Source organism: Salvelinus fontinalis, chromosome 15 (assembly GCF_029448725.1).
Source record: "Salvelinus fontinalis isolate EN_2023a chromosome 15, ASM2944872v1, whole genome shotgun sequence".
Taxonomy (NCBI): Eukaryota; Metazoa; Chordata; class Actinopteri; order Salmoniformes; family Salmonidae; genus Salvelinus; species Salvelinus fontinalis.
The window spans coordinates 10,181,360-10,204,989 of NC_074679.1; the positions used below are offsets into that span (position 1 = coordinate 10,181,360).

The following is a 23,630-nucleotide window of genomic DNA, read 5'->3' on the forward strand; positions in this document are numbered from 1 at the left end:
CCCATGATGTCAAACAAAAGAGGCACTGAGTTTGAAGGAAGGCCTTGAAATACAGGTACACCTCCAATTGACTCAAATGTTGTCAATTAGCCTGTCAGAAGCTTCAAAAGCCATGGCATCATTTTCTGAAATTTTCCAAGCTGTTTAAAAGGCACAGTCAACTTAGTGTATGTAAACTTCTGACCCACTGGAATTGTGATACAGTGATTTATAAGTGAAATAATCTGCCTGTAAACAATTGTTGGAAAAATTACTTGTGTCATGCACAAAGTAGATGTCCTAACCGACTTGCCAACAAGAAATTTGTGGAGTGGTTAAAAAACGAGTTTTATTGACTCCAACCTAAATGTACGTAAACTTCCAACTTCAACTGTAAATGGCATGTTATAGGAGGGTCAAGATAACTGTGATTCTGAGAAACTTAACCCCAAACAGCAAATCTCTTCCTCATCCTTGTTGTGTAGTATGGGGGCACTATAAAAAACAAAAACACCCAAATAAGTCCTTTGAGAAACCGCAAAGCCCTTTGTGGTGTTTTTAGGAGCCTTTGTTCATACTACACAACGAGTAAGTGATTTGCCATTCGGATGAAGTTTCTCAACAAGAGAAATCACAAAATGGTGAATTGACCCTTCTATAACATGACATTTACATCAAAAAGAGATTTGGTCCTTTTAAAAGACATGTTTCCACCTCTGTTCACATGAATAACCGAGGACAGAGAGTACAATAGTGCTTTGATTCACCTGTGTGGGTGTGTGTGTGTGTGTGTGACCGCAGGGAGGCTACTGTGCCGGCACCTACCTGGCAGCAACCAGATAACTATAAAAAAGACCGAAACAGAAACATAAAACACAGTGAGTCACCTAATGGACAGAAAAGGCAAGCAAGCCTCTACATCACTCTACTTCCTACACATATACAGCGAGTGTACAAAACATTACCAACACCTTTGTAATATTGAGTTGCACCCCCTTTTGCCCTCAGAACAGCCTCAATTCGTCGGGGTATGGACTCTACAAGGTGTCAAAAGCATTCCACAGGGATGGTGTCTCCAATTTTTCCCACAGTTTGTTCAAGTTGGCTTGATCTTCTTCGAGTGGTGGACCATTCTTGATACACACAGGAAACTGTTGAGCGTGAAAAACCCAGCAGCGTTGCAGTTCTTGACACACTTAACCGGTGCGACTGGCACCTACTACCATAACCCGTTCAAAGGCAATTAAATCATTTGTCTTGCCCATTCACCCTCTGAATGGCACACATACACAATCCATGTCTTAAATGTCTCAAGGCTTAAAAATCCTTCTTTGACCCGTCTTCTCCCCTTCATCTAAACTTATTGAAGTGGATTGAACATGTGACATCAATATGTCATGGACTCTCCAAGGTGTCGACAGCGTTCCACTGGGATGCTGGACCATGTTGACTCCAATCAAATCAAACTTTATTTGTCACATGCAGAGAATACAACAGGTGTAGTAGACCTTAAAGTGAAATACTTACTGACAAGTTCTTAACCAACAATGCAGTTCAAGAAAGAGTTAAGAAAATATTTACCTAATAAACAAAAGTAAAAAAATTATAAAAAGTAACACAAAATCACAATAACGAGGCTATTTGCAGGGGCTACCGGTACTGAGTCAATGTGTGGGGGTACAGGTTAGTCGAGGTAATTTGTACATGTAGGTAGGGGTGAAGTGACTATGAGTAGATAATAAACAACGAGTAGCAGCAGTGTACATGTAGGTAGGGGTGATGTGACTATGCATAGATAATAAACAACGAGTAGCAGCAGTGTACATGTAGGTAGGGGTGATGTGACTACGCATAGATAATAAACAACGAGTAGCAGCAGTGTACATGTAGGTAGGGGTGATGTGACTACGCATAGATAATAAACAACGAGTAGCAGCAGTGTACATGTAGGTAGGGGTGATGTGACTATGCATAGATAATAAACAACGAGTAGCAGCAGTGTAAAAACTAATGGGGGAAGGGGTGTCAATGTAAATAGTCCAGTAGCCATTTGAATTTTTTGTTCATTAGTCTGAAGGCTTGGGGGAGGAAGCTGTTAGGGAGCCTTTTGGTCCTAGACTTGGGGCTCCAGTACTGCTTGCCGTGAGGTAGCAGAGAGAACAGTCTATGACACCGCCTAGCATACACGTACTGGATGGCAGGAAGCTTGGCCCCAGTGAAGTACTGGATCGTACGCACTACCCTCTGTAGTGTCAGTAGTAGTCAGATGCTGAGCAGTTGCCATACCAGGCTGTGATGCAACTGTCAGGATACTCTCGATGGTGCAGCTGTAGAACTTTTGTAGGATCTGGGGGCCCAAGCCAAATCTTTTCAGTCTCCTGAGGGGGAAAAGGTGTTGTCGTGCCCTCTTCACGACTGTCTTGGTGTGTGATAGTTTGATAGTATGTTTGTGATGTGGACACCAAGGAACTTGAAACTCTCAAAACGCTCCACTACTGCCCCGTCGATGTTAAAGGCGGCCTGTTTGGCCCCCCTTTTCCTGTTGTCCACGATTAGGTCCTTTGTCTTGCTCACATTGAGGGAGAGGTTGTTGTCCTGGCACCACGCAGCCAGGTTTCTGACCTCCTCTCTATAGGCTGTCTCATCGTTATCGGTAATCAGGCCTTCCCACTGTGTCGTTAACAAATTTAATGATGGTGTTGGAGTCGTGTTTGACCACACAGTCGTGTGTGAACAGGGAGTACAGGAAGGGACTAAGCACTCACCCCTGAGGGGCCCCAGTGTTGAGGATCAGCGTGGCAGACGTGTTGTTGCCTACCCTACCCTATCCATTTTTGATACACACGGGAAACTATTGAGCATGCAAAAACCCAGCAGCGTTGCAGTTCTTGACACAAACCGGTGCGCCTGGCACCTACTACCATAACCCGTTCAAAAGCACTTCAATATTTTGTCTTGCCCATTCACCCTCTGAATGGCACACATACACAATCCATGTCTTAAATGTCTCAAGGCTTAAAAATCCTTCTTTGACCCGTCTTCTCTCCTTCATCTAAACTTATTGAAGTGGACTGAACATGTGACATCAATAAGGGATCATAGCTTTCACCTGGTCAGTCAGTCATGGAAAGGGCAGGTGTTCTTAATGTTTTGTCCTCTCAGTGTATGGCTCCATTTCCTATACAGTGCATTCGGAAAGTATTCAGACCTCTTGACTTTTTCCACATTTTGTTACGTTAGACTTATTCTAAAATTGATTTGATCTATTGTTTTCCTCAATCAACACAATACCCCATAATGACAAAACGAAAACAGGTTTTTGAAAAGGTTGTAAATGCATTAAAAATATAAAAACTGAAACCCCGTATTTACATAATTTGTCAGACCCTTTGCTGTGAGACTCTGGGTTGAGCTCACTGACAGAGCTCCAGAGTTCCTCTGTGGAGATGGGAGAACTTTCCAGAAGGACAACCATCTCTGCAGCACTCCATCCAATCAGGCCTTTATGGTAGTGGCCTGACTGAAGCCACTCTTCAGTAAAAGGCACGACAGCCCGCTTGGAGTTTGCAAAGAGGCACCTAAAGACTCTCAGACCATGAGAAACAAGATTCTCTGGTCTGATGAAACAAATATTGAACTCTTGGGCCTGAATGCAAAGCGTCACGTCTGGAGGAAACCTGTCAACATCCCTACGGTGAAGCATGGTGGTGGCAGCATCATGCTGTGGGGATGTTCTTCAACAGCAGGGACTGGGAGACTAGTCAGGATCGAGGGAAAAATGAAGTACAGAGATATCCTTGATGAAAACCTGCTCCAGAGCGCTCAGGATCTCAGACTGGGGCGAAGGTTCACCTTCCAACAGGACAACGACCTTAAGCACACAGCCAAGACAATGCAGAACAGAAGTCTGAATGTCTTTGAGTGGCCCAGCCAGATCCGGGACATGAACCCGATCGAACATCTTTGGAAGGACCTGAAAACAGCTGTGCAGCAACGTTCCCCATCCAACCTGACAGAGCTTGAGAGGATCTGCAGAGAAGAATGGGAGAAACTCCCCAAATACAGTTGTGCCAAGCTTGTAGCGTCATACCCAAGAAGACCAGAGGCGGTAGTCGCTGCTAATGGTGCTTCAACAAAGTACTGAGTAAAGGGTCTGAATACTTAAGTAAATGTGATTTTATTTTATTTTTTATAAATTTGCAAAAATGACTAAAAACCTGTTTTTGCTTTGTCATTTTGGGGGTAATGTGTGTAAATTGATGAGGGAAAAAAACTATTTAAATCAATTTTAGAATACTGCTGTAACATACTGTAACAAAATGTTGAAAAAGTCAAGGGGTCTTAACTTTCCGGATGTACTGTATTTCTACTGACAGGTTCATTCCCCTGGCAGAAACAAAATCTTAAATCCCTGTAAGGTGCTGGAAGGGTCTGGATGGAACAGGGCGTCTGGGGTGTAAAATGTTGGTAACTTTCTCAAAATTGAATCAATCCGAACATCCTTTATTCACTCCGATGTCTTGAGAACAAACTTCTGAGAGTATATCCTGAGTCAGCGCTCACTCTGGGAAGAAGTGAACTACAGCTGACTTCCTGCTTGTGTAACATTAAGATAATATGCTGTTTTAGTTGTGAAGTTCACATCAACAATCAATGAAACTATATTGAAACATGTACTCGATAACACAAATGTAAATAATTGACTCATTTTGACAAACTTCCCCAATAAAACAGTATTTATGGTCACAGAATAAGGAGGACATTGGGAATCCTCCAAGTGTGATTGCTGGAAAACCAGACCGTTGTATTTTGCTTTGACTTGGCTGTGTGGGGAAAGAAAATAAATGTATTGGTCGCACTGGTGCGATCTGTACATTCCACCTGGTGCAAATAAGACCATGAATTTGGTCAGTAAAAATTGCATTATCCTCATGATTTCTGTAATAAAAAAAAAAAGTGTCTACTGGAATGAGCAAGGCTCACACACCTGGACAAAATATATGCATAGGTAATTAAGCCTATAATCTCTGTTGAAACCCCCAGAAACTGAAAATTCTGGAGGCTTGACAGTAAATTAACAAAAAAAAAAAAAACGCAAATTTTCGGGCCACCTGAGTGGCGCAGTAGTCTAAGGCACTGCATCGCAGTGCTAACTGTGCGACTAGAGAACCTGGTTCGAGTCCAGGCTCTGTCTCAGCCGGCCGCGACCAGGACACCCATGGGGCGGCGCACAATTGGCCCAGCGTCGTCCGGGTTAGGGGAGGGTATCGCCGGCAGGAATGTTCTCGTCCCATCACGCACTCTGACACATTGGTGTGGCTGGCTTCCAGGTTAAGCGGGGCGTTGTGTCAAGAAGCAGTGCGGCTTGGCTGGGTTGTGTTTCGGGAAGACGCACAGCTCTTGACCTTTGCCTCTCCCGAGTCTGTACGAGAGTTGCAGTGATGTGACAGGACCGTAACTACCAATTGAATACCACGAAAATGGGGAGAATTATTTTTTTTAAATAAAAACGGCTAAATTGTCAAAACAAATGTCTGGATGAACTTATTTACCATCTCAGTAGTCACACCTCTTAATAGAGCTCAGTGAATTACTCCTGTTTTCTATTGTGTGACCCGGTGCACATGGTCTTTTAGCCCATGAGGAGACCAAGGGAAAATGTTAGGCTGGATCCCTCGTGTGTGTCTGGTGGTCAACCTACCTCAACTCCAATCTCAAAGCCACCGCCCAGACCAGCTATACCAATGGCAGAGGGAGCAGACCAACCTAGTGAGAGGGAGGATGTAGTGAATATATATATATATATATATGTCCTGGCGATGACCATACAGTGTGTGTGTGGTAGTGAACTTACGTCCGTCAGCCAGTCTAGCGATGACTATACCGCTGCCGCCTCGAGCTGTGATCATGAAGCCTGCCTTGATCACTGTGATGATGGCCAGGCCCTGACACCTGGCTAATATATTGGCTGGAGGGAAAACACAATGATTAGCAGGTCCTGCTAGCATGCTGACACAATTTCCTGCCATATCCAGCAAAGAGGACTGTCACCTGACAAAACCCTGATGATGTCACCATAAAGACATTTTTTCCCCCACCTTTATTTACCAGGTAGGCCAGTTGAGAACAAGTTCTCATTTACAACTGCGACCTGGCCAAGTTAAAGCAAAGCAGTGCGACAAAAAACAGACATACAGTCAATTACACAATAGAAAAAATCTATGTACAGTGTGTGCAAATGTAGAAGAGTAGGGAGGTATGGCAATAAATAGGCCACAGAGAAGAAATATTTACAACACTGGAGTGATAGATTTGCAAGTAGAGATACCCACTTGCTCTCTTGCACCCCTGTAAGTAATAAAATGGGGATGAGGTAGTTGGGTGGGCTATCTACAGAGGGGCTGTGTACAAGTACAGTGATTGGTAAGTGATCGGTAAGCTGCTCTGACAGCTGATGCTTAAAGTTAAAGTTAGAGGGGGAGATAAAACAACAGCTTCAGGGATTTTTGCAATTTGTTGGGAGGAGAGAACTGGAAGGTAAGGCGGCCCAAAGAATAGTTGGCTTTGGGGGTGACCAGTGAGTTATACCTGCTGGAGCACGTGCAGCGGGTGGGTGTTGCTATGGTGACCAGTGAGCTGACATAAGGCGGGGCTTTACCTAGCAAAGACTCATAGATGACCTGGAGCCAGTGGGTTTGGCGACGAATATGTAGTGAGGGCCAGCCAACAAGAGCATACAGGTCGCAGTGGGGGGTAGTATATGGGGCTTTGGTGACAAACCGGATGGCACTGTGATAGACTGCATCCAATTTATTGAATAGGGTATTGGAGGCTATTTTTTAAATGACATCGCCAAAGGATCGGTAGGATATTCAGTTTTACGAGGGTATGTTTGGCAGCATGAGTGAAGGAGGCTTTGTTGCAAAACAGGAAGCCAATTCTAGATTTAATTTTGAATTGGAAATGCTTAATATCAGTCTGAAAGGAAAGTTTACAGTGTAACCAGACACCAATGTATTTGTAGTTGTCCACATATTCTAGGTCAGAACCGTCCAGAGTAGTGATGCTAGTCGGGCGGGAGGGTGCAGGCAGCAATCAGTTGAAGAGCAAGCACTTAATTGTACTAGCATTTAAAAGCAGTTGGAGGCCACGGAAGGAGTGTTGTATGGCGTTGAAGCTCGTTTGGAGGTTTGTTGACACAGTGTCCAAAGAAGGGCCAGATGTATACAGAATGGTGTCGTCTGCGTAGAGGTGGATCAGAGAATCACCAGCAGCAAGAGCGACGTCATTGGTGTATACAAGGTAGAATCGGCCCGAGAATTGAACCCTGTGGCACCCCCAAAAGAGACTGCCAGAGGTCCAGACAAGTCAGAAGTAGTTGGTGAACCAGGCGAGGCAGTAATTTGAGAAAACCAAGGCTGTTGAGTCGACCTGACAAAACCCTGATGACGTCACCATAAAGCCATGCGGAGAATGATAGAAATGAATAGGTACGAGAGTCAGCGATGAGAGTAATGGCAGGATGAAAACAGGCTCAGAGAAGGACAACAGGAACACACCTGGGATGAGTTTGTCAGCACCAGTGCCATTGGAGATATCAGTAAACTCTCGGAGGATCTTGGCAGCTTTCTTCGCCTCGGACTTCATGTTGGACGGGATTGGGTTATTCACTGTCAACACACACACAGACTTCATGTTGGACAGGATTGGGTTATTCAGTCAACACACACACACTTCATGTTGGACGGGATTGGGTTATTCACTGTCAACACACACAGACTTCATGTTGGACAGGATTGGGTTATTCAGCCAACACACACAGACTTCATGTTGGACAGGATTGGGTTATTCAGCCAACACACACAGACTTCATGTTGGACAGGATTGGGTTATTCAGTCAAAACACACACACACACACACAGACTTCATGTTGGACAGGATTGGGTTATTCACTGTCAACACACACACACAGAGTTCATGTTGGACAGGATTGGGTTATTCACTGTCAACACACACACACACAGAGTTCATGTTGGACGGGATTGGGTTATTCACTGTCAACACACACAGACTTCATGTTGGACAGGATTGGGTTATTCAGCCAACACACAGACTTCATGTTGGACAGGATTGGGTTATTTATTCACTGATTTCTCAAAACCCAAATCCTGGTCTGCTTCGCAAGCGTTCGTGGAAGTCTGGCAATGTTGCACCTCTGGGGTTAGAAACTCTGTGCTACTAACTGTGAACCTCTGGATGAGTAGCTGAAGAGCTGCATGAGCAACAGCTAAATGAGGATCCTAACAAAATACTCTTAAAAACAGCCAGATCAGATCACCTTAGCTGCTGTTGGTAACAGTTGCCAGTGTCGGCACCAGTTTCAGAGGTGGAGTCAGAGCAGCTGAACCAAACCAGATTTCTCCAGTATTACCATGGAATTAGAGCATGGAGGAAAATCAACCAAAACAGGACCGACGTGACGCCTTTCTGTCACGACGCTGTAGCTACATACCAATCTGATGACATCACCTTAATAACTAACACAATAGAGATACACACATGACAGGAGGCTATATCAGGACACGGTTTAGACAACGGAACGGTTCTCGAACTCCGTGACTGTTCAAGCTTGTTCCTTAGACCCAGGTAGGGCTGCATTCCATTATTATTTTTAACTGGCCCCTTCTGCCCTCCAGCCTACTTCACAGGTCTGCTATGATTGAACAGGTGAATGCAGTATGGTAGAAGCTATATTGAACTGTGCAGAGTCATCTCAGATCCATGAAGGGGAGTGGATGAGGACAGAGGGGAGAGAGAAAGAGGACACCTTTTTGGTTTTGCACCAGTGACCTATATGGGGATGCTCCTGGAGAGTTTCCCCTCCTGTTGGTTCACTCCAACCCTGTTCCTGGAGAGTTACCCTCCTGTAGGATTTTCACTCCAAGCCTGATCTAGTGCATTGGATTCAAATAATTAGCTGGTTGATAAGCTGAATAAGGTTAGTTACAACTGTAATTAGAGAGAGAGAAAAAACAGGAGAGGCTCTTCAGGAAACAAGTTGGGAGAGGACTGATCTAACCTGTCCAGTGTTATATTAGGTGTAATCTGGGAGCCACTCCCTGGCCTGGTGCAGACAAGATCAGTTGATTTCATATTGCTCTGAATCACCACATTAACATGCTGCTCAATCACCCAATTCAATAGAGGGGTGTGTGTGTGTGTGAGAGAGCGAATGTGTGTATGACAGTGTTCGCTTTAATGCAGTCTCTCCGGTTTGCTAATACTGGTCATACCTGCCGTGTAGACAGACACATTCCTGCTTAATGACAACCTCTTAAAGAGCAACACTTAACACACCCTAACCCCTCAAATAAAGTGGACACTTCTGATGATGTCTGGTGAGTTTACACTTCCAGGGCGAGGGGGGCGTAAGACCCGCAGATGAAGTTCCCTGAGATAATTTTTTTAATGGTTATGCGCAAACCCACAGTTTCATCAGCTCTACGCCTGTGGACTTCCTGGACAGGATTAACAGGTCACTGGTAAATACAACATGGGCCAGAACAGTTTCTATGCACCTTGGCAAAGATTATACTAGGGATGCACCGTTGAGACATTTGTCCAATACCGATATTTTCCTTGCCAAAAAACAATCACGATATAAAGCAGACTTAAGCATACTAGTACAGTTAAATAGTTCACACACACACTGGTCTAAGGCACTGCATCTCAGTGCATGAGGCATCACTACAGTCCCTGGTTAAAATCCAGGCTGTATCACATCCGGCCGTGATTGGGAGTCCCATAGGGCGGCGCACAATTGGCCCAATGCCGTCCGGGTTTGGCCGGGGTAGGCCGTCATTGTAATTAAGAATGTTCTCAACTGACTTGCCTAGTTAAATAAAAAGCTCACACACAAACACCAAAAAGTTACTGTTGGCATTTACATATGTCCCCATTACTAGTAAAACATAATCAAAAACTATTTATTTCACTTATTTGCTGTGCTGTTTCCGTTGTTCAGTCATTTCATTTTCAACCAGGATTTGATCATACATGTCAAGCAGTGAAGTTTCAGCGGTCCGTCTGTGGACTCTTCCTCGGTGTGGACGGTTACTGTCCATTTCCATCTTGTCCAGCTGTGTATGTAACATTTCACGTAAACCCCGTTTGTCTAAGTAGCGGTCCTTGTACCTAGCATCGAGCATGGTGAGCCTCAGAGAGAATGCCACCAAATCGCTTGGTCACAGCCTTGAGTACTTTTGTAAGTTTTATCCCCACGGTCTGTGTGGGCAATTTTGTTGAGCAGGCGTTTCAATGCCATGACAAAAGGTGTCACGTCTGTTGCAGACACAGTTGATAAGCTTCAGGTTTCATAATTTGGGTTCAGGGAAAAACGGTCAACTTTTTGTCAGTGTAGATGGGTGTTGAGGGCCAGGGTCAGTTAAAGGGTGTTTTTTTTTTTTCAACCACACTTCATGCCTCTTGGGCTACTCTTTGCTATATTTTATTGTTTAGGTAAAACAACTCACTTATACATATGAGTATGTATACATACATTAATATACTAAGCACTGTTAACGTGCCACCTCTTATACTACTCGCTCAGCATTTATATTAAATGATCTCTACTTAGAATCAGCTAAATGTTTTATTTTATTTCTTTCAGTCAGTTGTTCGAATGGCGCTAGGAGTGTGTTCACGTTTCCAACTTTTAAATATGTTCTCAAATACCATTTGAAATGGCAGCAGCGGTATGAGAACCAGCACATTCTTGAGCACGCAATACGGCTTTCATCAGTAGGAAATCCTCGTCAACCCATAATGCTCACGGGGCTGACATCGCTGGTCCAAATATCAGTCGAAAAGCTAACAGCAGTGAGGCACATAGCAAGTAGCTCAGGTCTGTGAGTTCCAACAATACTGGGTAACATCTGAAACATTGTGTGTACCGGTGATCGACCAGTCGACGAAAACAAACATTATCTTGGCGTTAATGGATTTTGTCGTGTGTAGTCGCCTCGCTGAAAATGTCTTACTCTTTCAGCTAGCTAGCATCATCTGGCTAAAGAGGCTATACCCGACCAGGTTGTGTTGAGAAGCTAGCCACAATAAGGATTAGGAAATAGTGCATTTGCGGTTTGCTTTCAAAAAAAAAAAAAAGTATGTCATTGACAGTAGTGCACATGAATACAAATATTCAATACTTTGATTTTAAAAATGTATTTTATTTAACCAGGTAGGCTAGTTGAGAACAAGTTCTCATTTACAACTGCGACCTGGCCAAGAAAGCAAAGCAGTTCGACACAAACACAGAGTTACACATAGACTAAACAAACATACAGTCAATAACACAGTTGGGGAAAAAAGTATATATATCTATATCTATATCTATATCTATATACACACACACACACACAGATGAGGTAAGATAAGGCAATAAAATAGGCCATAGTGGCAAGGTAATTATGATATATCAATTAAACACTGGAGTGATAGATGTGCAGAAGACGAATGTGCAAGTAGAGATACTGGGGTGCAAAGGAGCAAAATAAATAAATACAGTATGGGGATGAGGCAGCTGGATGGGCTATTTACAGATGGGCTATCTACAGGTGCAGTGATCTGTGAGCTGCTCTGACAGCTGGTGCTTAAAGCTAGTGAGGGAGATATGAGTCTCCAGCTTCTGTGAGTTTTGCAGTTCGTTCCAGTCCTTGGCAGCAGAGAACTGTAAGGAAAGGCGGCCAAAGGAAGAATTGGCTTTAGGGGTAACCAGTGAAATATACCTGCTGGAGCGCGTGCTGCAATGGTGACCAGTGAACTGAGATAAGGCGGAGCTTTACCTAGCAAAGACTTGTAGATGACCTGGAGCCACTGGGTTTGGCGACGAGTATGAAGCGAGGGCCAGTCAACGAGAGCGTACAGGTCGCAGTGGTGGGTAGTATATGGGGCTTTGGTGACAAAATGGATTTAAGACTTACCGCAAAGTCCACTATTGTGGCTAATCCTTATTGTGGCTAGCTTCACAAATGGGTCCGACCACCATTAATCAAATAATAACTGTCTTACAAATTAGAGTTATTTTAGATGACACCTAGCGATATAGTTAGCTAGAAAACAATAGCTACTGAAACAGATGTTGTTTTGATATGTTTTTGGGGAAGGACATTGTTTGCATCATATGAGCTAGCTAGCCTTTTTATGACCAGCACTGCAGGTGCACGAGACAACTTTAACAGCATCATAGTACACGTATCGATGAATTATTGTGACATGAAATACAAGTGAGTGTAATCAATGTGTAACGCGTTAAATGATGTGACGTACAGTCATATTCAGGTCCTGATTGGTCAACAAGCTTATTTGACACGCACAGACCCAAATGGCGTTCCGTAGAAATCCTGGTTGAGAATGAAACGAATTAACTAAACAAAACAGCACAGCAAGTAAGTGAAAGAAAAAGGTATGACTATGTTTTACTGCTAATGGGGACATGCGTAAATTCCAACAAAATAAATGTTTGGTCAGTGGTGTGTGTAATCTTTATTTAACCAGGCAAGTCAGTTAACAACAGGAAATTGTTGAATTCTTATTTACAATGACGGCACGGACGATGCTGGGCCAATTGTACCCCCCTACCAGAGTCAGTTGAAAGCAGGACAGCCCCCCCCTACCAGAGTCAGTTGATAGCAGGACAGCCCCCCCCCCCCCCCTACCAGAGTGAGTTGATAGCAGGACAGCCTACCAGAGTGAGTTGATAGCAGGACAGCCCCCCCCCCCCCTACCAGAGTCAGTTGAAAGCAGGACAGCCCCCCCCTACCAGAGTCAGTTGAAAGCAGGACAGCCCCCCCCTACCAGAGTCAGTTGAAAGCAGGACAGCCCCCCCCTACCAGAGTCAGTTGAAAGCAGGACAGCCCCCTCCCCCCCCTACCAGAGTCAGTTGAAAGCAGGACAGCCCCCCCCCCCCCCCCCCCAGAGTCAGTTGAAAGCAGGACAGCCCCCCCCCCCCTCCCCAGAGTCAGTTGAAAGCAGGACAGCCCCCCTGTTTGGGGAAAGTACTCTAGCCTACCTGACCTGGGGTCTGTTGTCACATGAACTACAAGGTGACTTATAAGCATTGTTCTATTAGCAGAGGAATCGGGGGGGGGGGGGGGGGGGGGACAATAATAACATTAATATCAGTTGGTGAGTGCAGAGTGAACGCGGAATCATCCATCTTGTGATGTCTTTCAAGAACAGCTCATTCACATGCCCTCGAGCGTACGTATTTACACACACAGACACAGAGAGAGACACGAGGGAATCTTGGAGGGTCAGGAGTATCCGTAGGCCGGGTAAGGAATGTTCATGTGGGTATAAAGTAGTACATTGTGATGTACTAAAATGTGTCGTGCAGCATCTCAGCCTAATAGACCAGCATCCCACAGGACACACACAGGTGTGTTCACTGATGTTCATCCCTTGCCCAAGTATAGACAGTCTTCTGGATTAAACATCTCACACCGGAGGGTGTGTTTGTGCTTCCTACCACCGATACCGTCTGCTGTTCAGGACTGTTTAAATGTGTCACCTGTGGCTCATGTCAGAACAATATCAATACATTCAAGACCGGCGTTTCAGTCAGGCAGAGCTGTGGACACCTCTCAGTGCTGAAGGACCCCACTCAGTTATCCCATGGCCCCAACATCAGCTGACTACGCCCTCTTTCTCTCTGGCCGCAGTGCTGTGTGGTGTTACAGGAGGCCCTGGGCTGCACACATGCACGAACGCACATGAGCACACGCATGCGTGGCCAAACACGTACAAAACATTCAAAATGAACTCTGTGGATCATGGGTTTTAGTTTGTGACACTGAACTTGTTGTCTGGTACATCAAAAAAACAAAAACATAATACATTCCTATCTGGGTCACTGAATGGCTATAAAAACACATGTGACCGATTGTTAGGGACTCCAGGGGTGGCCAAACCTGTGCTCCCGAAGACCTACGGCAAAAGCTGGAGGGTAGTCTTTCAGGGTACATTTTAGTCATTTAGCAGACGCTCTTATCCAGAAGCGACTTACAGTTATAGTGCATACATTCAAATACACTGCTCAAAAAAAATAAATGGGAACACTTAAACAACACAATGTAACTCCAAGTCAATCACACTTCTGTGAAATCAAACTGTCCACTTAGGAAGCAACACATTTCACATGCTATTGTGCAAATGGAATAGACAAAAGGTGGAAATTATAGGCAATTAGCAAGACAATCCCAATAAAGGAGTGGTCCCCCCCATACTGGGAATTGAACCGACAACCCTGGTGTTACAACCAACTGAGCCATAAGGTGAAGCGTTAACCCTCCATCACACACGCATCCCGCCGTTATATCCACGGTCGGCTGGGTTTGGGTCATGAAATATTGTGCGGATGAATGGCCGGTGGGTGACGGGCGGGTTGAATAAAGAGAAAAAAAAATGCTGTGAAAATCCATTCATGTATAATTATTGTGGAATTCATGAGGTTTTTCCTTCCATTATATTGAATCGAGTTATTTTATCTGGTGTTAGTGCATAAGCCGAAGCTTTAGGGCCCAACTGTACGCTCGTCAAATACACGCCAATAGCCAAATGCTTTCAAACCTGGAGGCAAAAAAAAGGACAATGTAGGATTTTATTTCAATAACAGAAATTGAAAATAAAGAGAAGGGAAAGCCAGAACAGAAGTCTATTGTATGAGAAATATATTTAGTGTGATTGTGAGCCGCTATACAAATTCAATAGTCACAAGATGGGATAAAAAAAATAAAAATGGCACATCAAGGTCATTGTACTGTTCAGATGGGTTAAATGGAAAAGTGAAATACGGACACTGACTGTCTTTAACCTACCACACACAATATTAACTTCTGCAGTAGGGTTGCAAAGGGTCGGAAACTTCCCGGAATCTTTCCATGGAAAGTAACGCCCTGGAATATTGGGGAATTTTGCTTAAATTCATTTTTTTTTGTACATTTTTTTTTAAATAAGCTTTTTCTGTGGGATACACATAAGGCCTAGGTCTTGTGGCATATTTTGGTTAAACTATCCCCAATTCAATGGAATTGCAACCCTCTGCATGTACAGTGCATTCTTAGATCACATGAACAGAACATTCTTCCATCACATGTACAGCTGATTCTCAAGATCTTGCACACTAATGAGATGCTATTGAGCTACTACTACACTGTCTGAGCCAAGGACTACATGCTTTATGATACGTTTTGATTACAATACTGGTTGGGGTGAATATATTTCATATGACAGTCAGCAAAAAAAGAAACGTCCCTTTTTCAGGATCCTGTCTTTCAAAGATAATTGGTAAAAATCCAAATACTGTAAAGGGCTTAAAAGCTGTTTCCCATGCTTGTTCAATGAACCATAAATGAATGAACATGCACCTGTGGAACGGTCGTTAAGACACTAACAGCTTAGAGGTCGCCCGATTAATCGGAATGGTTGATTAATTAGGGCCGAAGTTTTCATAACAAAAATCGGTAATCGTCATTTTTGGACGCCGATTATATAGCACTCCACGAGGAGACTACGTGGCAGGCTGACCACCTGTTACGCGAGTGCTGCACGCAGCCAAGGTAAGTCGCTAGCTAGCATTTAAAACGTATTTTCAAAAAAAATAAATCTTAACATAAATCACACGTTAACTACACATGGTTGATAGTTTATCTAGCTTGTACTGCATTGCGTATAATCAATATGGTGCCTGTTAATTTATCATCGAATCACAGCCTACTTCGCCAAACGGGTAACGATTTAAGCGCATTCGCGAAATTAAGCACTGCCGTTGCACCAATGTACCTAACCATAAACATCAATGCCTTTCTTAAAAATCAATACACAAGAATATATTTTTTAAACCTGCATATTTAGTTAAAATCAATTCATGTTAGCAGGCAATATTAACTAGGGAAATTGTGTCACTTCTCTTGCATTCTGTGCAAGCAAAGTCAGGGTATATGCAGCAGTTTGGGCCGCCTGGCTCGTTGCGAACCGTGTCAAGTCAATTTATTCCTAACAAAGACCGTAATTAATTTGCCAGAATTGTACATAATTCTGACATAACATTGAAGGTTGTACAATGTAACAGCAAAATTTAGACAGGGATGCCACCCGTTAGATAAAATACGGAACGGTTCCGTATTTCACTGAAAGAATAAACGTTTTGTTTTCGTAATGATAGTTTCCGGATTCGACCATATTAAATGACCAATGGCTCGTATTGCTGTGTGTTATTATGTTATAATTAAGTCTATGATTTGAAGGAGCAGTCTGACTGAGCGGTGGTAGGCACCAGCAGGCTCGTAAGCATTCATTCAAACAGCACCTTTGTGCGTTTGCCAGCAGCTCTTCGCTGTGCTTTAAGCTTTGAGCTGTTTATGACTTCAAGCCTATCAACTCCCGAGGTTAGGCTGCTGTAACCGATGTGAAATGGCTAGCTAGCTAGCAGGGTGCGCGCTAATAGCGTTTCAATCGGTGACGTCACTCGCTCTGAGACTTGGAGTAGTTGATCCCCTTGCTCTGCAAGGGCCGCGGCTTTTGTGGAGCGATGGGTAATGATGCTTCGAGGGTGGCTGTTGTCGATGTGTTCCTGGTTTGAGCCCAGGTAGGGGCGAGGAGAGGGACGGAAGCTATACTGTTACACTGGCAATACTAAAGTGCCTATAAGAACATCCAATAGTCAAAGGTATATGACATACAAATGGTAGAGAGAGAAATAGTCCTATAATAACTACAACCTAAAACATCTTGCCTGGGAATATTGAAGACTCATGTTAAATGGAACCACCAGCTTTCATATGTTCTCATGTTCTAAGCAAGGAACTTAAACGTTAGCTTTTTTACATGGCACTTTTACTTTCTTCTCCAAAACTTTGTTTTTGCATTATTTAAACCAAATTGAACATGTTTCATTATTTAATTGAGGCTAAATAGATTTTATTGATGTACTATTATTGTTAAAATAAGTGTTCATTCAGTATTGTGGTAATTGTCATTATTACAACAACAAAAAACGTCCGATTAATCAGTATCGGCTTTTTTTGGGCACTCCCAATAATCGGTATCGGCGTTAAAATCATTATCGGTCGACCTCGACAAGCAACCTCTGGCAAAAGCCCCTCTACTTCTATTCGAGGTGAAAATGATGAATAAGACACTTTATGGTCAGCTCATGGTCCTCCTGGAATCAGAAGTTTATTTTTGACTCAATGGAGGAACGTAGTCAGAGAAATGCTGATGAATGTCTTGCTCGAGCTGTGTATGCAACTGTTCACCTCTGATGCTCACAGCAATGTGTATTGGAAGAGATTTCTGAATGTTCTTCACCCAGCATACACCCCTTCAACCAGACATGATTTATCTACTCATTTGCTGGATGCAGAGTTCAACAGAGTTCAAGTGAAGGTCAAGCAGATCAGAGAAAGCAGACTGTATTGCAATCATCTCTGATGGGTGGTCGAATGTTCGTGGGCAAAGAATAATTAACTACATCTCCACCCCTCAACCAGTATTCTACAAGACCACAGACAAGGGTCTCTACATTGCAGATGAGCTGAAGGCAGTCATCAATGACCTTGGACCACAGAAGGTATTTTCAATGTTGACAGACAAGGCTGCAAACACGACGGCTGCTTGGTCTAAAGTGGAGGAGTCCTACCCTCACATCACACCCATTGGCTGTGCTGCTCATGCATTTAAATCTGCGCATCAAGGACATGATGGCACTGAAAACAAATGATACGCTCTACAAGAGAGCCAAGGAAATGGTTAGGTATGTGAAGGGTCATCAAGTTATAGCAGCAATCTACCTCATCAAGCAAAGTGAGAAGAATAAGAGCACCACATTGAAGCTGCCCAGCAACACCCGTTGGGGTGGTGTTGTCATCATGTTTGACAGTCTCCTGGAGGGGAAGGAGACTCTCCAAGAAATGGCCATATCACAGTCCGACATCATGAGGATCCTGGATGATGTATTTTGGGAGAGAGTGGTAAGCAGCCTGAAACTCCTAAAACCTATTGCAGTAGCCATTGCACAGATTGAGGAAGACAATGCCATCCTGTCTGATGTTCAGACTGCTTGCAGATATAAGATAAGAAATCCGTACTGCCCTGCCCAATTCACTGTTGCTCCAAGCAGAGGAAACTGCAGTTCTGAAATACATCAAAAAGCGTGAAGACTTCTGCCTGAAGCCCATACACGCCGCAGCGTACATGTTGGACCCCAACTATGCTGGCAAGAGATCAGCAAGGCCTGTGGTGTCATCCCAACAGTGTCTCACCACCTTGGCCTGGATGAGGGCAAGGTTCTTGGCAACACGGCGGTTGGAACCAAAAATCTCAAATTTGGACTCAAGGTTCTGACCAAAAAGGACATATTTCCACTGGTCTAATATCCATTGTTTGTGTTTCTGGGCCGAAGCAAGTCTTTATTATTAGTGTCCTTTAGTAGTGGTTTCTTTGCATAAATTCAACCCGGAAGGCCCGATTCTTGCAGTCTCCTCTGAACAGCTGATGTTGAGATAGATGTATGTTAAAAGAACTGAAGCATTTATTTAGGCTGCAATCTGATGTGCAGTTGATTACCGATTTATGGAGGCTGGTAACTAATGAACTTATCCTCTGCAGCAGAGGTAACTCTGGGTCTTCCATTCCATTCTGAGTCTGGTAACTCTAATTAACGTATCCTCTGCAGCAGAGGTAACTCTGCGTCTTCCTTTCCTGTAGCGGCCCTCATGAGACAGTTTCATCAGAGACCTTGATGGTTTTTTGCGACTGCACTTGAAGAAACGTTCAAAGCTCTTGAAATATTCTGCATTGAGACTGTCATTTCTCTTTTCTTATTTGAGCGTTTTGCCATAATATGGACTTGGTCTTTTACCAAATGAGGCGATACCACCCCTACAACACGACTGAGACACTCAAACGCATTGAGACGGAAACTAAACTCCACAAGATAACTCTTCAGGCACACCTGTTAATTGAAATGCATTCCAGGTAACTACCTCATGAAGCTGGTTGAGAGAATGCCAAGAGTGTGCAAAGCTGTCAATGCAAAGGGTGGCTACTTTGAAGAATCTCCAATATATACATATGAGAGAACTTTACTGATGTCATTGGCAACTTGATTGAATGCTTCAATCTGTCAATGTACGACATATTTTCTGGTTTATTTTAGTCTTCTAATAGGGCAACAAGTAATGACAGACTCTGCCAAGTCCAACAACTAGATGTTCCGGTTTTTCAGGGGAAATGGAAAGACTTCCTGTGACAGGTGCTTTTGGACGTTACCAAGGCGACATACATTCTTAACTCCTCCCCCACATTTACTCTGTTATGAACAGTGCAGAGGTGAGCCTCACAACAGTTCTTTTCTCTTCTTGTCAAGACCAGTATGTAGATGATCTAGTTTCAGGTGTTTTGTTTACGTTAGTTTATCACAGAAGAGAAGCGGCATCTATATTTAGATATACAAGTTGACTAACACATACCCTACCAATTGTTTAGGACGTTATAAGAAGAAACAGGGCCTATCATACAGTGAGCTCCAAAAGTATTGGGACAGTGACAAATGTGTTGTTGCTGAAATCATACAATGACTGAAATAAAACAGTTAAAGTGCAGACTGTCAGGCTTCATTTGAGGGTATTTTTTTATCCATATCAGGTGAACTGTTAAGAAATTACAGCACTTTAAATACACATAGTCCCCTCATTTTAGGAGACCAAAAAGTATTGGAACAAATTCACTTGTGTATTAAAAGTGGTAAAAAAATAAAGTTCAATATTTGGTCCCATAGTCCTAGTCCACGCAATGACTACATCAACCTTATGACACTAAACTTGTTGGATGCATTTACTGTTTGTTTTGTGTTTCAGATTATTTTGTGCCCAATAGAAATTAATAGTAAATAATGTATGGTGTTATTTTGGAGTCACTTTTATTGTAAATAAGGATAGAATGTTTCTTAACACTTCTACATTAAATGTGGATGCTACCATGGTTACGGATAGTCCTGAATTAATTTGTGAATAATGATGAGTGACAAAGTTAAATGCACAAATATAACTGTCACAAAACTTTGAGCGCACGGTAAATTAGGCTTCAAAAAACAAAAATGCACTGCCTGTACAGCTCTTTCTATATTAGCAGGTCGGGCCTCAGATGTTCACTTTATTACATGTAGTTAGGCGGTTGCAGGTGAACAAACAGCTGACCCGCGCATCACTAACACACCTGCTTACGCATGTCTAGCAGATCCATTAGTATCTAATGAGGCCTGACGTTCTCGTTAGGAGGCAGTCAAGCACCACCACGCTAATGAACGCAGACACTAATGACTATCCGATTACTGCTAATACACAGTTAACACACGGCTAATGAACAATCAGAGAGAGAACGAACGAGGGAAAAAAAAAAGATTTCCAGAGGGTTTTTGAATGAGCTGGTTAATTAGTGATAATGAATAATAAGCAGTCTGAATGAAGACCTGGGGCCTGGAGACTGGGGCCTGGGTAAGATCACATGATCTACAGTACTGTTACACACATTCATTTAACCTGTCCATGTCACAGAAGCTAAGGGTGTGTGTGTGTGTGTTACCCTGTGGACTGTCAGAGACACACACATACGGACAATTTGCATCTAAAAAAGGACCCATCAGCACCAACATGTGAAGTCCATGTCAAATTGGGAAAAAATTAAGTTAAGAGTTTGAGAAATTAAGCCATACATATTTTTTTGTAATTGTTTTCCATCCCAACAATGTGGAATGAGAGCTTTGATTTCTGATCAAACAGATGGAAAAGTAGACATCTTAGACAACATCTACCAGAAAAAGTCTTCAGACCTCTTGACATTCTCATGTAACAACTTATTCTAAAATGGAATCATTGTTTGTATACATTTGTATTTTTCACTCAAATGACACACCGTGATGATGACGCAAAATATATCTATATTTTTTCTCTTCTGAAATTGTAGATATCTAAATAAGTTATGTAAATGTAATTTCTGTCAGTATTCAGACCCTTTACTCAGTACTTTGTTGAAGCACTTTTGGTAGCGATTACAGCCTGGAGTCTTCTTGGGTATGATGCTACAAGCTTGGCACACCTTTATTTGGGGATATTTTCCCCTTCTCTGCAGATGCTCTCAAGCTCTGTCAGGTTGGATGGATAGAGTTGCAGCATAGCTATTTTCAGGTCTCTCCAGAGATGTTAAATCGGGTTCAAGTCCGGGCTCTGGCTGGGCTATTCAAGGACATTCAGAGACTTGTCTCAAAGCCACTCCTGCATTGTCTTGGCTGTGTACTTAGGGTCAATGTCCTGTTGGAAGGTGAATCCTCGACCCAGTCTGAATTTGAGCGCTCGAGCAGGTATTCATCAATTATCTCTCTGTACTTTGTTCCGTTCATCTTTGCCTCGATCCTGATTAGTGTCCCAGTCAATGCCACTGAAAAACATCTCCACAGCATGATGCAGCCACCACCATACTTCACCGTAGCTATGTTCCCAGGTTTCCTCCAGACGCAACACTTGGCATTCAGGCCAAAGAGTTCGATCTTTGTTTCATTAGACCAGACAATCTTGGTCTGAGAGTCTTTAGGTGCCTTTTGGCAAACTCCAAGCGGGCTGTCATGTGCCTTTTACTGAGGAGTGGCTTCTGTCTGGCCACTCTACCATAAAGGCCTGATTGGCGGACTTCTGCAGAGATGGTTGTCTTTCTGGAAGGTTCTCCCATCTCCACAGAAACTCTGGAGCTCTGTCAGAGTGACCATCAGGTTCTTAGTCATCTCCCTGACCAAGGCCCTTCTCCCCAGATTGGTCAGGCTGCCAGCTCTAGGAAGAGTCTTGGTGGTTCCAAAATTGTTCCACTTAAGAATGATGGAGGCCACCGTGTTCTTGGGGACCTTCAAATGGTGCAGAAATGTTTTGGTGCCCTTCCCCAGATCTGTGCCTCGACACAATCCTGTCTCGGAGCTCTACGGTCAATTCCTTCGACCTCATGGCTTGGTTTTTACTCTGACATACACGGTCAACTGTGGGACATCAGACAGGTGTGTGACATTTCAAATCTTATCCAATCAAGTTGTAGAAATATCTCAAGGAAGATCAATGGAAACAGGATGCACCGGCGCTCAATTTCGACACAGAGGAAATATCTTCAAGATATTTCTAATTTCTCTCCCTCATGATGAAGGTTGACAGAATTAACAAGTAAAGGTAGAGTCAATGCAAATAGCCCGGGTGGCCATGTGATTAATTGTTCAGCAGTCTTATGACTTGGGGGAAGAGGCTGTTAACCTCTCTAGGGGGTGTGGGACGACACCTGGCCAACATCCAATGAAATTGCAGAGCGCCAAATTCAAAAACAGAAATACTCATTAAAAAAATACAAGTGTTATACATCGGTTTAAAGATTAACTTCTTGTTCATCCAACCACGTTGTCAGATTTCAAGAAGGCTTTACGGCGAAAGCATACCATGTGATTATCTGAGAACATCGCCCAGCAGACAAATCATTACAAACAGTTACCAGCCAAGTAGAGGAGTTAAGCACGCACGCCTGAGGGGCCACAGTGTTGAGAATCAGTGTGGCAGATGTGTTGTTGCCGAACCTTACTGGCCGACTACACTGCTCGCTTCGCGTGCGCTTTACAAAATAAATTTAGAAATCTATGTTAATCAATTATTGGACCCACACTGATCATGCGCGCCAACTAGCATCTGCGTTGCCAAGGGACAAAATAGAAATTAGTTATATTTCTGACGCAGATCACGCTGCAAGTCCTGCCCCTCCCATCTCCTCATTTGTTTATAGAAGCAGGTACCCACGTGCCATCCCCTCATTGGTTATACCCACATAGGTGACTGAAAGATGAATGAGGTCAGTGGAGGTAAAGCACCTAATTTATGAAAGTTGCCAATCGCAATATAAAATCAAGAGAAGAAAGCCTGGAAGGAAGTGAGATGACTAGAAACGAGTCGGTTGGCTGTTTTATGTGTGGATTAATTGGCGTAGTAGAGGACCTTGTGCATTTCAGGTAAAATACAACTCAATGTTTATATCCCAGGACAAATTAGCTAGCAACAGCAAGCTAGCTAAATAGGACAAATTAGCTAGCAAGTGCAAGCTAACTAGCTAAAGTGCCATAAATGTTTAATGCTTTTCGACCTGTCCTTAAATTATTTTAATTGGTTCAGAGTTTGTTTTGATATTTTAACCTGCGTGTCGTGATCGCGTTTGGTGTGGGGAGGGCAAAATAAATGTATGCACGATGGCACAGCCGGTTTGGGTCCCATGTTACCATCTGGGGCGGCCCATTAGGAAGTCCAGGATCCAGTTGCAGAGGGAGGTGTTTAGTCCCAGGGTCCTTAGTTTAGTGATGAGCTTTGATGGCACTATGGTGTTGAACGCTGAGCTGTAGTCAATGAACAGCATTCTCACATAAATGTTTATTTTGTCCAGGTGTGAAAGGGCAGTGTGGAGTGCAATAGAGATTGCATGATCTGTGGATCGGTTGGGGCTGTATGTGAATTGGAGTGGGTCTACAATTTCCCGGGATGATGGCGTTGTGAACCATGACCAGCCGTTCAAAACACTTCATGACT

The 23,630-nt window shown here is 43.4% G+C and overlaps 1 protein-coding gene across 1 annotated transcript in view; it reads right to left on the reverse strand.

The window, feature by feature from the left end:
- Positions 1–23,630, reverse strand: part of sh3yl1 (SH3 and SYLF domain containing 1) — a 48,429-nt gene that overhangs the window by 18,843 nt on the left and 5,956 nt on the right. Inside the window, exons 2-4 of the mRNA XM_055862681.1 lie at positions 7,539–7,649; positions 5,834–5,947; positions 5,681–5,745 (exon numbers count right to left, since the gene is read on the reverse strand). Coding sequence (XP_055718656.1) covers positions 5,681–5,745; positions 5,834–5,947; positions 7,539–7,649 — 290 coding nt within the window. The remainder of the gene's footprint in view (positions 1–5,680; positions 5,746–5,833; positions 5,948–7,538; positions 7,650–23,630) is intronic.